General features: G+C 38.6%; 1 protein-coding gene across 1 annotated transcript in view; it reads right to left on the reverse strand.

The window, feature by feature from the left end:
- Positions 1–14,678, reverse strand: part of dnah2 (dynein, axonemal, heavy chain 2) — a 294,787-nt gene that overhangs the window by 267,123 nt on the left and 12,986 nt on the right. The window contains exons 5-7 of the mRNA XM_062993580.1: positions 11,528–11,638; positions 10,468–10,706; positions 8,310–8,501 (exon numbers count right to left, since the gene is read on the reverse strand). Of these exons, the coding sequence (XP_062849650.1) occupies positions 8,310–8,501; positions 10,468–10,706; positions 11,528–11,638 (542 nt within the window). The remainder of the gene's footprint in view (positions 1–8,309; positions 8,502–10,467; positions 10,707–11,527; positions 11,639–14,678) is intronic.

Raw genomic sequence — 14,678 nt, forward strand, 5'->3', positions numbered from 1 at the left:
ATAATCTTCTATGAACTCAGAAAACCAAAAAAAATGTGACTGTGATTAATGTACAATTAATTGTGTGGCCCTAATTTACATTTATTGCTGCTTCTCTATAAATATGCACACTGTAATGGCCAAAGGGACCAAGCTGGAATTGTGCCACCCATAATTTGTGTAGGAGGAGTAGAGTCTTTAAAATGTGCCTTCCATGCCAAAACCAAGAGGAAACCTGGCTGGAAAGCACAGACCGGAGACAGCATTTATGGACTAAATCTGTTCTAAGACGCTCCATTTACGTTATATTTATGTTCCTTTGCTTCTGCTAGATTTCCTGCACAGAATGGTTCGGTCCAGTCGCTGCCATAACACACAGGTTATTTCTTCATCGACAGTACGTCTTTGTCTTCTGGACTAACATTTTCTCTCAGGTCTTATGTACGTCTTACATACTTTAGAGGAGCACCGGGGATGACTGAGAGCTTAAGGCTAGAACAAGGACATCAAGTTCCTCCAGATGCGTTTTATGTCTTTATATTCACTACAGATGTTTGCTGTGAATCAAAAAGGCTTCCCGTTCCAAAAACCTTCAGGTTTTTATGCCTGCCATCCAGCTGTCCTCGATATTCAAAGACTCAAGTGGATTAAAAAAATAAAAAATAAAGGAGTGAAAAAGAGAAGGTGTATTTTTAAAAAGAGGCTGTGAAATATGACGAATGAAGACGAGGATCAGAAATGACAGACCTCCTTTTCTTTTCCTCATCAATTGACTTATCCAGACAGAAAAAGGTGCTGGAGTATAATGTCAAAAGGCAGTCTGTGTGCCAGCAAGCTATTTAAAGGAAAGAAAATCTGTTTTACAGATTCAGAATTAAGAACCAAGCTAATTAAATTGATATGTAAAATTAGTCAGGATTGTCTTTTTACCAAAGGCTGGCGCTTTACTGCATTAACCAGCTTAGGAGTAAATGATCTTTTCTTCATTTATTTTACAATATGAGAAAAGAAATGTAAAAAAATGCACATGTGACCAAATGTCAATCTCAGGAGCTTTCTACGTCCTTGAATAATTGTACACTTGTTCTGAATAATGTGTACTTTGTAAGCCTGTAAAGAATATCATTTTTCTTAGCTTTTTTTGAGATGTCAGGGAGTGTAAGATGTCTTATGATTTGTTGGATGTAATAGATCAAGAAAAAAACAAGCTGAGGCCCTATAAAAAAACCCAGCAGATGGTGACGCATATCTAGAATTAGACAGACAGAGCAAGGGTACAAGGAGCTTGTACTGCCACACATTTCGAAAATAAAACAGCAGTGAGAACATTAGACTACTAATACTGACGAACAATTAGTATAAATTATTCCTAATGGCCTGGAGTCTTTTCCACATAATGTCTATTTCTGCATTATGTGGAAACATCAATGCTGTATAGCCAAAATTGGGTAGACACCTGACTGTAAGCTTGTTGGACATCCCATTTTCAAATAATGGACAATTATATAAAGGCGGCCCTGTCTTTTTAGCTATAACAGCTTCCACTTTTCCAGCAGAGCTTTTCACAGCATTTTAGAATTTCTGCCCATTTAATTAGAAGAGGATTCATAAGGACAGGCACTGTTCTGTTGTTGGACAAAAATGCATGGCTCGCTATTAAGATTAATGATTTAATTCACTCATCCCAAAGGTGTTTAGCAGGGTTGAGGCCAGGTCTCTGTGCAAGCCACGGGAGTTCTTTATGTACCTTGCTTTGTGCTCAGGGCATCAGTCCCACTCAGACAGAAAATAGCTTTTTCTAAACTGTTGCCACAAAGCTGGATGCAAATAAATTGTTTTATAAAACTGATTTATACACCTAAAGCTTATAATTAGAAACGTTGTCCACATACTTTTGACCAAATAGTGTATATCATTTAACACAGTGAATGTAAGTATAGTAAAATAAACAGGCCAACACCCACAGCAAACACTGTGTGTGCTGCACAGCACCAGGTCCTGGTAACTATGGTTCAAACCTCACCTCTGACTACAGTCTATGTGAAGTTTGGCATAGTTCCACTGTGCCGACATGGCTTTCTTCTACCTGCCAAAACATGCAGATGATGGCATGTCCACTTTAAATTGCCCCTAGTGATAAGTGTTTCCAGGTGACAGAAGACTCTTTATCAGAATGAAGAGGCTATTAAAAAAATTAGAAGTGTGCAAGTTTATTCATTCATTAATTAACCATCTTTAGTGAATGCTTAATCCTGACCAGAGACCAGTGGCTCTCCACCACTCGCTTTTAAAACACAAGTTAGGAAATGTGTTTTTTAAGAATTGTGCTTTATTCCTGCAGTGAAGTTGCAAAGATGTGTACAATCTATGATAAGGTGAACCGATAAACAGCTTATGGTGGGCCAATACCACACCACTATACAGATGTTTCAGATATGATTGATATGGGAACAGATACATTAAGAAAAACATAAAAGGAACAAAATACATTTCTGGAGCTGTAAATATATTAAAGGGACTAAGTATGTTTGGAAAACCGTGACTCACAGCGTGAATTATGTTTGACGCATGAATGCTGCACAGTCGCTTGTGGGCAGTGTTAAAGGCTGCATTATTAAATTGGGAAGGTGTTGCATAAAGTTTGGTTACTGCATCTGGTCTAATAACGGCTTTACAAAGAGTTACAAAACGATTCTATCCCTGATATTGTCTAAATGAGCTCAAAAAGATGTTATCCATTTATTAGGATTTTAACATCATGTTTTACACACTTTGATTACATTTATGAGAGGACAGGTAATTACTGGTTACACAAGATTCATCAGTTCAAGTCCTTAATGTCACGCACAGTCGTGGACAGTTTTGTATCTCTAATTCACCACACTTGCATGTTTTTGGACTCTGGAAGGAAGCTGGAGCTCCCAGAGGAAACCCACAGACATGGGGAGAACATGCTTCTGACAAGAAACGACCCAGACTGCTCCACCTAGGAATCGAACCCAGAACTGTGGCATTCCCCTTTAAAAAGATGGAATGAATCGAAGGAAGTACATACATGCGAAATTACTCAAGGCTACAGTGGCTCTGCTTCCCCTGGGAAACACTGGGCGCAAGGCAGGACAGAGCAGCAATCCATCGCAGTGCTTCGGCCACTCCCCGCCACCTCCTCAGACATAGCCAATCATGTCTGTGTAGACGCCTGGCAGGCCATTTTAAATTCGGAGCTCAGTGATGGTGGGGTAACGTAATACACTTCTGCGCCACCTAAGCACCTACATACACAATGTTTCTTTATTTCTTCCTCACCATCATTTCCCCCATTTTTTCCTCTGCTGGCATAAACATCAGCAAAATATCACTATGTAACTTCTTTTACTTTTTTTGACTACAAAGAGACCGATGCTTGAATAACTGGGGCCATTTCACCGCCATTTAACACACTACTGCTAACATGCAACTACACACAGCCAATAAAAACATTAAAGCATGCTGGAGTATATGGGCGAGCACAGAGAGAAATGATCCCTCTACTCAGATCTAACACCAGAATGGCTGTTCTCTTGGAGGGTGGACTTTGGGTGTATGAGCCTAATCCTAAATTAGCGAATAAGTATAACTGACTGCGTCAGCATAAGCCAGGTCAGTGAACCAGGTAGTAAGATCCAGGTCAGTAAGCATCAAAGGAGCCGTATTCATGCCACTGTAGACCAGCACTCAGTTAAATTACACAGGGTTACCCATATCAATCACTGGCATCTTTCATACTGTTTGATAGAAATTCTATTTTCCAACAAGTCTGCTTGGAAATTAGGGCACAGCTGAATATAAAAACTGCTCCAGAAAACATAGCTGGCTGCAAATTCAAACAAGTTTAAGAATAAACACTACAAACGGAACGTTCACCTCAGGTAACCAAAATGATTGAGACGGTGAGGGGGGATTCTGTGGAACAGCACAGTAAGCCTTTCACTTCCACTGCCGTTTGTACGAGTTCACACACATCACATGATAGATCCAGAGCATGTGATTTAAGCTCTGTGATAAAAAACAATCTTCAATCTTTTTTTAACATGTTTAGTCACATATAGAGAGTGATTGAAAAACAAAGAGGGGATCCGAAAAATAACTCCTAACTGTGAGACTGGTAAATGATTGTAAACAAACTTTGTCAGACTTTTGGTGATTGATAGATAAATAGAGATGCACCACAACAGTGATACACTCAAGTCCACAGTCTTAGTGTCTGGATGATAAATAGTGTTCATCGCTGAAAAATAAATTACAGACTGGTGACAAATAAAAAAAAAAGGGAACCCAAAAAAGTAAATGACTCCCAACTGTGAGTCTGGTAAATTAGTATTTTTCCTTCAATCACTTCCAAAGTAACAACACTGAAAACTGAGTTACAGGTGCACCAGTATGAGATTGCTGAAAATAAAAAGGGTACAGCTTGGTAGACATGAAAGTAACATTAAAATAAAACCACTAATTTAATAATGTCAAATGTTAATTGTTAAGTGACTCTTGGATCGGGAGTAAACACTCAAGTCTACAGTCTTGGGGTGTGTTCGAAAACCTAGTGAGCATTTTATGTCATCCTACGTGCACTCCCAAGAAAGAGGCTGTTTGAATTCTTAGATGCCTTAAAATGCTGCCTACGAAGGCACCTTAAATTTAAACGTTATTTGGACAGAATAACAAGGGAGTGTCTGATGCTGCCGTAGCGGTGAAGGCAATCCCAGCAAGGTTTTCTCACAAAAAAATTACAAATATGACGGATGGATGCAGAGCAACGAGTAATTTTCAAACGTAAATAAATCATCATTGATTTTTAATTTGTATAAACGTCATTTATTTGCAAATTTGGGCTTGTCAGCAAATTTAACTGTTTTCGGTACACAGAGGGAGATGTTAGTTTACATGCTAGCGCGTTGTGTCACCTCATCCCATTGAGATGGCACAACGCATGGCATGAGCACAACGCATGGCACAAGGAATGTCATGAGGCTAACTATGTTAGCTTAGTAAGCAAAAACTGATAGAATCGCTGTAATTGCTGTCTAAGTACTGTGTTCGAATAACCTGACTTATAAGTCAGTGACTTATTAGAATGCTCTTTACTTAGGCAGCTGGCTATGTAGGCAGTAAGACAGCAAGGCAGCTCACTAGGTTTTTAAACAGACCCTTGGTGTCTGGACAATAAACAGTGTTTATCACTGAAAAATGAAACAGACCAGTGACAAATTAAAGTTAAATGCTAATTTACCAGACTCACAAGTGGGAGTGATTACATATATATATATATATTTTTTTTTGATTACTTCTTTTTTCACTCACTTTCAATTTAACTAAACATGCGGTTTTTTTTAGTATGGTGCTGCCTGACCACAAGATGCCAGGATACCCTCAGGCTTTCTTTGATTTTGATTTTACACACAGAACAGTACTAAGCAAATCAAACATAAGTCTGACATAAAATAGCCACTCTTTTATTATCTTTTTTTAAAATGCATTACAACTTTTTTCTTCCAAATTAACGAAGCCAATCCGTTGCTGGGGACCCTGACGGCATCAAAGAAGGGTGTATATTTGACACACTCTATCTGATGTGCGCACAGTCCACCATTCCCACCTTATTCATATTTGTTGGTGTTTGGATGTTGAAGGTGGAGAGTGTGCATCAAACCATTCAGTGACTCCATGTTTCCTGTAGATGGAGGCTTTATTGTTCTGGAAGAAGCCACTACCATTTTGATTGAAATATGAATTATTTATTTTGTTAAATTCACAAAACCTTGCAGAAACCTGTATCTAAGAGGACAGGCGGACCCAAACCACAATGCACATCAGAAATAAATTCAAGGTTAAATGTGCAGATTTGGGCTCACTTCCCAAACCCAATAAAGTGCTAATGCGGTTTGAGCAACCACTGGCTCTGGTCTCAACATGAGCTTTACACAGAAGCTCCGACAACTGCCTCTCAGGAAACAATTAAAGGAAATGTTTTTATAGCAGACCGAGCTGTCTTGATGTATTATCAAAGGAGGACAGAATAAAAGAGAAAAAGAAATGAAAGAAAGAAACAAGAGAAATGCCACAATAAAGAGAGAGCGATTCTGGCAGAGGAAGGGTCAGGACGTAATTATGAGAGGTTAAACGCTTTTTGCTTCACTTTTGAGGAGCCGCTGATGGAAATGAAAAGCCGGCAAGGCTGTGAGCAAATGCTGTTTGGATACTTGTACCAAACAAACGCAGGGCACTCAACCCCTGATACAAAGCACACATGCTACACGATGTACAGATTCACAGCTGATGGCTTATCTGTAGAGCAGAGCCCTGGAGCACAGTAGGCTTTGAAGTGTTGAGAACAGAGTTAGAAAAGGGTGACTGTGCAGGTCTGTGTTTCCAGGAGAGATACTGCAACTGAGCTGATTGGGATCAGAACAGCTAAGTGCTAATGGATCTAGAAAGCCTTTACCAATATATGACTGGGTAACATCCATGAAAAGAGAAATGCTTGCTGACTGCTTGAGTACAATGAGAATCACAGTGGATTGAAAAGATGTTGCCTTAAGAAAAGCACAGATTACAATACCCAAAATGAAATGCAAACCACCAAACGTCTCTTATATGAAACTGCTGCATGGTTCCGGTTTAGGTGCAACTGGCGAATCAGCTTCAGCTGCGTATTTTTTTTTTTACTTGTGTAACATTTGCAACTGACACCCCTATATATTCATAATTTAAATACATTCTCATGGATTATTATGTAAGTTACAGTCAACCGAGGTTGAAAAGAAAAAAAAAAAGAGAGGAAAATAGAATTGAGAGTTAAAGGTGCTCCTGAATGAGTTTGCAGTAAATAAAAAGGAATTAAAAAGCGTCAGATGTTAAATGCTAAGCAGCACAGTGGTATGCACTGGTTGCAATTCAGTGACTGACCTGTAAGGTTGTTTTGCCCCGCAATAACCTGGTGTCCTGCCGGACCAGGATGAAATGGCTAGTAACAATGATTAAAAAATAAATAAATGTCAACACAGCTCCCTTTCAACTTTTTACTGTAAGGATCAGACCCAAGTACCTAGGTCACTTGTTGATATGCTAGCTGGTAGAGTGGGTGCTGAATGTCATTTTATTTCATTTTCATGTTTTACTATCACTTTAGCGTCAGGTGTTAGGGTCAGGGTTGCAGTAACACACCCTGGTCAGGACGCCAATACATCGCAGGGCCATCCCGCCCAGCCATAGCCAATCATGTTTGTAGATGCCTAAATGGCCAACAGCGCCACAAGTGATTTGAACCCTGGATCCCGGCAGTAATGGGCTAGCGCAATTTACTGCTGCGCCACCTGAGCTGCTCAATGTCATTTTTTACTTTAACAGAAGTAAGATATTAAAAAAGTAAGGAGAGAATATACTACAACTAAGAACTATTTGTGGGATGTAAAAGCTTAATGTCACTGTAAAGATGCTCATATCATTATTAAGATAAGATAAGACTTTATTGATCCCCTAAGGCAAATTATCTTGAGGATCAATAAAGTCTCATCATATCTTTACTAACAAATGATCTGAGAATCTGCATTACAGTAGCATTAAACTGCTGCTTTTACACCTCACAAATACTCAGCACCATGTACTGGTTTTACACTACACTGTTCTTCAGATTCACTGCTTGAATTAAGTCTATTTTTTACTTATTGTGTTAATCAGCTCTGTGCTGTAAGGCAATTATTTATTGTATTTATTGTAAGTATTTAGACCTATTCTACTGTATATCTATTGTATGCCATTGTTCTGCTTTGTGTTGCATATAGCTGAACGACAATAATGCACTTGAAACCTGATTAAAGAACACGTTTTAGTTAGCGTAGAATTCTGTTGCAGGAAGGGCTTTGTGTGCAATGTTGTTGCTAAAAAAAACAGCAAGAACAAACGTCTTACAGTATCCAAAATGATTTTGATGTTTTCTGCAATAACTGAAAGCTACTGTGTTTAACAAAACTTGCACATGTGCATGAGTGTCCTGGAATGCATTTGAATTGATATTCAGGCAGTCAGGCTGTGTTTACAGAGACATTCTTGGCATCTGGCACCTCTGCAATTTTGAAATAACTGGTTCAGTATGGCAGAAGATGGCATTCCTACATGAAAGGGTGTTTTAACCTGGTGTCACAGAGGGGTTCTATATCACCTCCATGATGACAGATACCATGAATGTCCATGTAAACACAGACCAACACAACAAGCCTTACAGTACAAAACTAACATTTATTCATCGGACATTCAGTAGGCAACAACTATGGCTTGTAAAATAAGTCTTGACGTACCTTTCGGAAGAGCACAGTAATCCTCTCAGGAGTGTTGTAGTATGGAGAGTTGAGCCAGATGATACGGATAAGGTTAATGATGTTGCCTAGCTTGGGTGCCACCTGGCAAGGTTTGAGCTGAGCCAGCTCCTCACATGGTTCTTTCAGTAAGGAGAGGAACAAGAGATTAGACTGAACCTGTAAAGTGGCATCCTGCAGAAAAAAGACAAAACATAGCTTGAGTTTGTTAGAGTCAATTCAACAACAGCTAGTATCAATTTAATTCTATTAATAATCTACAGAAAATTTGCCTAACATTGTTTAATTCAATTTGTGTTAAATTCAAGATTCAGTGCTGATCATTTAATACTATTTAATAAACCCTACTTGACAAAGCTAAATTCACTTTACTCAGTTTCTTCGCCTTATGTTCCCTCAACTACACCCAGTTCGATACTCAATTTAAATTGAGTGGCACCATTCACGAGATGATTTTGGAAACCCACAGCTTATCTGCTGTTACAGGGCCGTGATCCAGCGTTCTGCTGACTCTCTCCTTACAGCTCTGACATTAAGAGCAGCGATTAGGTGGAACGGATGGTCAATCAGCTTTGAATGTCTCATTATTTCTTTCTGACAATATAGATTTTTCAGAGCCTTTAGAGACTTTATGAAATGCCTGGACTTGCTGGAGCACTAAAACTGCAGCATTAAGTTTTGAGCCTGTGGCTAGAGCTAGAGGTCACCCTTTCCTACTGATTTAGGACCAGTATCCTTAAAAATAAACACCAATTATTATTAATGTAAAGCACAAATACTAGGGTTACAGGGTTTAAATAAGCATCTCTGCTAGGGTCATAAAGACTTACACTGAAAAGAAAACTTAAGCTCCACTTTAAACAACTGGTGCTTAAAATGAGTAAAACCACCACAGTGGCAGACAAAATATATTTGCGCCATTTCTTACTTCAATTATTTTAGTATATTTTTGCATACATAACATAACGGGGCATGTCACACCTGGTAAGAAGGTGCCGGATAAAAACCTCATACCTGCAAGGTGGGAAAATATACACCCAACTGCAGGACACTTAACCAAGGTAGAATACTGGGTCTTAAGAGTCACAACCAAAAAGTAAAACAATAAAAAATGGAAAATGAAACCAAAAAGTTTGTTTGTTTGGTTTTCATAACTCCTTGTTTACTCTGGTGAGTTATTTTTAAGGCAGGAGCGGTTTTTCGTATGAAAACTTTGTATTAATTCAGTGATTTATTTGGTTTATAAGCAAGTCTTTAAGTTTGTATTTGTAAGAAAGTTTACTATCATGTTTGCATTGTTTCTGATGAAGATATTACTTATTGAGTCAGTCATTCTTAATCTCTGTAAACCAAAAAGAAAACCAAATCAAAATTCACAGCCCAAAGTGATGCAGCACGAGACATAAGTGGAGTAGAGGAAATCACACTTTCTTAAATTGAAAATAATGGCTCTCATTGTAATTCTAAAAATCGAAACTCTTATATAATTCAGTAATTTCCTATAGCTCTTTTGAGTTTTCTTTTGATTGCTGAAGTGTTTTCCGGAGGAAGTGTTAATGTGATTGCTATAATGATTTTATGGTTTAAAATGATAAAGATTTATACTGAACTAGCCAAACCAGGCTGTTCAGAAGGGTTATACATGCTAAATGACTTTAATTAAACAAAATTGCATTGTAAAAATGGTGTTTTATCTCTAGTTTTATAATCATTTAGAGTGACAAGTACATAATCAGTGCAGGGGCAGTGACTTTTTTACAGCACTATTTTTCTTTTACAGAAGAAGCATTTTAAACAAAAAAAGTCGATTGTGTAAAACCCTTAATAATTGGGTAATCCAGATACATCATCGTGCTCTGTTCATTCATCTCATACACAGGTTTTTTTGCATGCCCAGTTATTCTATATGCAACTGTTGTTTGTGTTTTAATTACAGAGTATCACACGTTATTGTGCTGCTACCTTTTTGTTGAATTGTAATGGAGGGTAATGTCGCAAATATTTGGGAGGTTTATTTTTAAGGGTGTAGAAAAATATGACATTCCTATTAGTCATCAGCAGCAACTTAATAATTAGGCCATCAATACTGAATAAGCTCTCCTTTTCCCTCACACAGACACATGTACACACACACACATACCTGAATCTGGTTGGCTAAACTGAGGAAAGGAGGCACATAGTAGGACTTTGAATGCTGCAGTATGGCTTCAATGTGACAGACTCCTGGCTTCTGGATCTGCTGGCTGATCCCGAACAGATCATCAAAGCGACTCCTCCAAAAGGTGATCTCCTCCAGAGGCCCAGCGTTCTCTCTAGTTGCTATTGTCTCCTGTGTTTTTAACACATCTTTTATCTGTCGTGTCCAATGGATCATCACCACTACGAAACACAAATATTAAAACAAAAAAGAAGGTAAGGGCAGAAAATCAAGCCAACATAGCCAGACTATGAACTCTTTGAGAACCCTATTACTAATGCAGCTGCTGTGACCTGACAGTAGAGGTCACAATTGTACAGCAGCAATGAAAGTCTGGTTCAATGCCCCATACTCCATCTCCTCAGTTAGGCTCAGCCATCTAACTGTGCCTGTTTGGGTGCCCGACCAGGTCGACACCAACCCCTGGATTTAAACGTGAGATACTAGGTGATTTTTTTTCTGCAGTCTTAAATGCTTTTTTTGTTCAAAATGTAAACAGAACTAAACAGAACCAAAGTTTTAAATACGTTGACTGACTGACCTGAACTGTGTTGTAATTGGCAGGTCTGCTATTCAGACATAATAAGTCAAAAGTATTCAGCTGTTCAATGTGTTCAGTCATTCTAAACCTAAACCTAAATAACAGTACAAGAATTATTCCAAGTAATAATATCTAAATGTACTTAGTATTAAGTGTATTACAAATGTAGCAACACTTAATTCATCTTTTTATCCTAATAACGCTTACCAAAACATCTCAGGACCACCTCAGCTTTAATCAGGATAAAGCACCTACTAAACTATTTTCAAAATATTATTTATTTACTTAAGTGCAGGAGTGCTTCATGGTCAACAGATCTATCAGATCCACTAATAGTACACAGACCAGTGGTTGAAAACCCTAAAACAATATTAGCCAAGTAAATAGTACTTCTCAATCTCTTATATTAAGCTAGAGCCTCAAAAAGCCTAAAGCAATAGCATGTCCCTCTATGGCCCTTACCCTCCAGTCGTTGCAATAGCATTTTGTCCTTGGCAGCCTCCTCTGGGCTGTGCTGTAGGGCCTCCATAGGGATGTAAAGCACAGTCTTTCCTATGAGCTTAAATCTGGTATCTGTGGAAAGCAGCACACAATACGGCAATAATGTAATTCTGTGGATAAAAGTCATTAAAATGCATTTTATTAAAAAGTGAAATGCTGCTGAAAAAAAGACTTAAATTGGCGTCACAACCCACTTATTAATGACTGTACGGGTGATGTGCTCCAAGAGAGCACAAACTGCTCTGTGCAATAACACAGTACAATACAGCTCACTAATGTAGCACATTATCACATCACCATTCATATTACATCTCCTCATTTACCACATTACTGAGCTAATCAACTTGTTATTACATAAAGTTTGCAGCCAGGGAAAAAAAATAATGATATGAATAAGAAGATGAATATTGTTGTTTGGATTTGAGTGGCATGCATATGTCATCATAAAAACGAATTATTCTTCCTTTTTTACCCTTCTTCACATTGTCATTCTCTTATTTCTCAGTGTTTCATCTTAAGTGGACGTCTTTACAACAAATGCACCACTTGAACATTTCCAAACTAAAAGGTTAATACAGGTCATACATACAGGTAAAAATACATTTACTGAAAGAAAGAAAAGTTTGAAGGCCAGCAAGAAGGAGCAAGCACTTCAGGGAGTGAGCAAGAAAAGAAGGGGACACAAAAAGTCTTCATATTTACAGATGAAAAGATTGAAGCGAACAAGGGTGGAATATTAGTTTGACTATGAGTCTGTCTGGATCTGTCTGTGAGGACTGATATGAACAAGAGAAATAAATAAGAGCAGGACAGAGGAATACAATGACGGAGTTCAATTCGCCCTTCTGAAATCAAAGGCAAGCTAAAAAGAAATATGTGAGGGGAAAAAAGAGTAGGTAAACACTGCAGAGAGAAAAGTTCAGCCAAGCAGCTCACAGAAATGTATCAGAAAAATATATACATGTATTAAATTCAACAGTACCAGAGCTGCCATCTAAAAGTTTCCAGTTCAAATCTCAGCTCTGCTACTGGCAGGCCAGGTGTCCATATGGACATTAATTAGCTTGTCCTCAAGGTGGGATTACCAGAAGGAAAACCTCATAAACTGATGCGACCTCTGCTGGCTGATTGACGGTGTCTGCGTAATGCTTACATATTATTATAAACATTCTGCTCTCTAATAACGCTCCGGCCGTCTTAAACCGCAACGCACGCAATGGGTAAATGTTACAGCCAGCTTCCGGCGTAGTGATGAAGCGTCGCTCCCCACACCCTACACAGTATGAAGTTCACTTCATTTGCACATTTTCGTTACCTTTGGATTGTAATCTCACTTAAAATGGTGGAATACCCTACGTAGTGCACTTCACAGGAACAACTGGGATGAATAGAACGCGCCTACAGAATTTGCACTAATGGTTGAAAGAACCGCTTTCTGAACCAATCAGACCTTCCGATTTTCATTTTTAGTAAGAAATGCTGTTATTTGCATTTATTCAGTTTGCGTCACACAGTTGGTGTGTGAATGAAACGCTTGATTGGCTTTAAAACGAGTTCGTGTTTTACTTCACAACCGGGAAAAGTTTGAAGGTTTTTAATTATAAGCACATTTACAAAATAACAAATTATATTCCTAATAGGACAACACACAGTTATAAATGTAATAGCATTTGGAAGAACATAAGCTTAGGTAAGCAGTGGTTATGATTTTTATTGCTGTGTTTTGGATTTTGGCCGCTGTGCTGTAATTTATTGTGTGCTTTTGTTTTGCAATGAAAACAAAACGTATCAGTTTAAGCTTTTAACTGGTACCTTCTTGTTATGGAAATTACATTCATTTGCACAAGTAAAGGCACCAAGTACAGTTGCTAATCTGTTGGGTTTTTTTAACCTACATATTATTTGTTTATTTCTATGCTACATTTCCAATATATGTCTTGTGTATATTATATTGACTTGTGACTTGACTCGGACTCTAGTCTAAAGACTTGTGACTTGACTCGGATTCTAGCCTAAAGACTTGTGACTTGACTTGGACTCTAGCCTAAAGACTTGTGACTTGACTCAGACTTGTGTTTTGTTACTTGTGAACATCTCTGGCTCATTGTCAGGTGTCCTCATAACTTAGGCCATAAAGAGTATGGGTTGCTCCAAATTTAGCCGTCCCCAGTTCCTTCTCATTGCTATCATGTCGCTAACACATCCTTCCACACTGGCTCCTCCAAAACACACCCCCTCCATCATGCCCCCTACAGCACACAAGTAGTCGCCAGTCACGTCTTTTCACCTGCCTGCAACAAAGTCTCAGAGAAAGCTGCATTGTGTTTGGAGAGACAGCAATGAATTTGACCTTTTCTTTCCCTATAGACACTGCCAGTTGTAGGTGCCTGCACGGACGAATGCGCAGATATGAACTCTGATCTCAGCAGTGGTGGGTTTGTGCATCAGATAGCTGCGCCACCAGAGCACCTGTGAACTGATTTCTGCTATGGTTCCCAATGAGGAAGTTAGTTTACAATATGTACATTTATTCTGTATATATTTCTACAACCACCCCTACCAGTGCTTTAGAATAAATGGTGCTACAGCATTATTTTTGGATCAAGCACATTAACATAAATACACCTTTGAGCTAACATGGGCCATCTGGTTTAAAACTAAATCATTTTGGTACGTACCGCTTAACAACCTGCATACATCATCAGCGGTACACTTAGTGACTGCAATGTTATTGCTCTAGTGCGTTAAAACAAAAATCAAAGAAGCTCCCGGCACAGTGTTTATCTTACAGGACCCATTTGGCTGCCTTTTTACTTTCACAACATTTCTTTATTCTGGAAATGTATTTCTTGGACAAAGACTCTGTTGACTTGAACATGGCCTGAAAAAATATGTATTCAAGAGAAAAAAAATGGAGATTAGGGAGACATGTAAAAATGACCAAAATGGCTCTGTGATTAGCCGGGGTGCAGTGTATTCTTACCCAGGTAAGAATAGAGTCTGATTGGTGGGACTGTGATTTGTGTTTACTCTGGGAGTATAAAATGTGACGTGGGTGTGCTGATTGGCATGATTGGTCTGATAATTGAACCATCACAGCCGAACAACGTGC

Source organism: Trichomycterus rosablanca, chromosome 4 (genome assembly GCF_030014385.1).
Source record: "Trichomycterus rosablanca isolate fTriRos1 chromosome 4, fTriRos1.hap1, whole genome shotgun sequence".
NCBI classification, from domain to species: domain Eukaryota; kingdom Metazoa; phylum Chordata; class Actinopteri; order Siluriformes; family Trichomycteridae; genus Trichomycterus; species Trichomycterus rosablanca.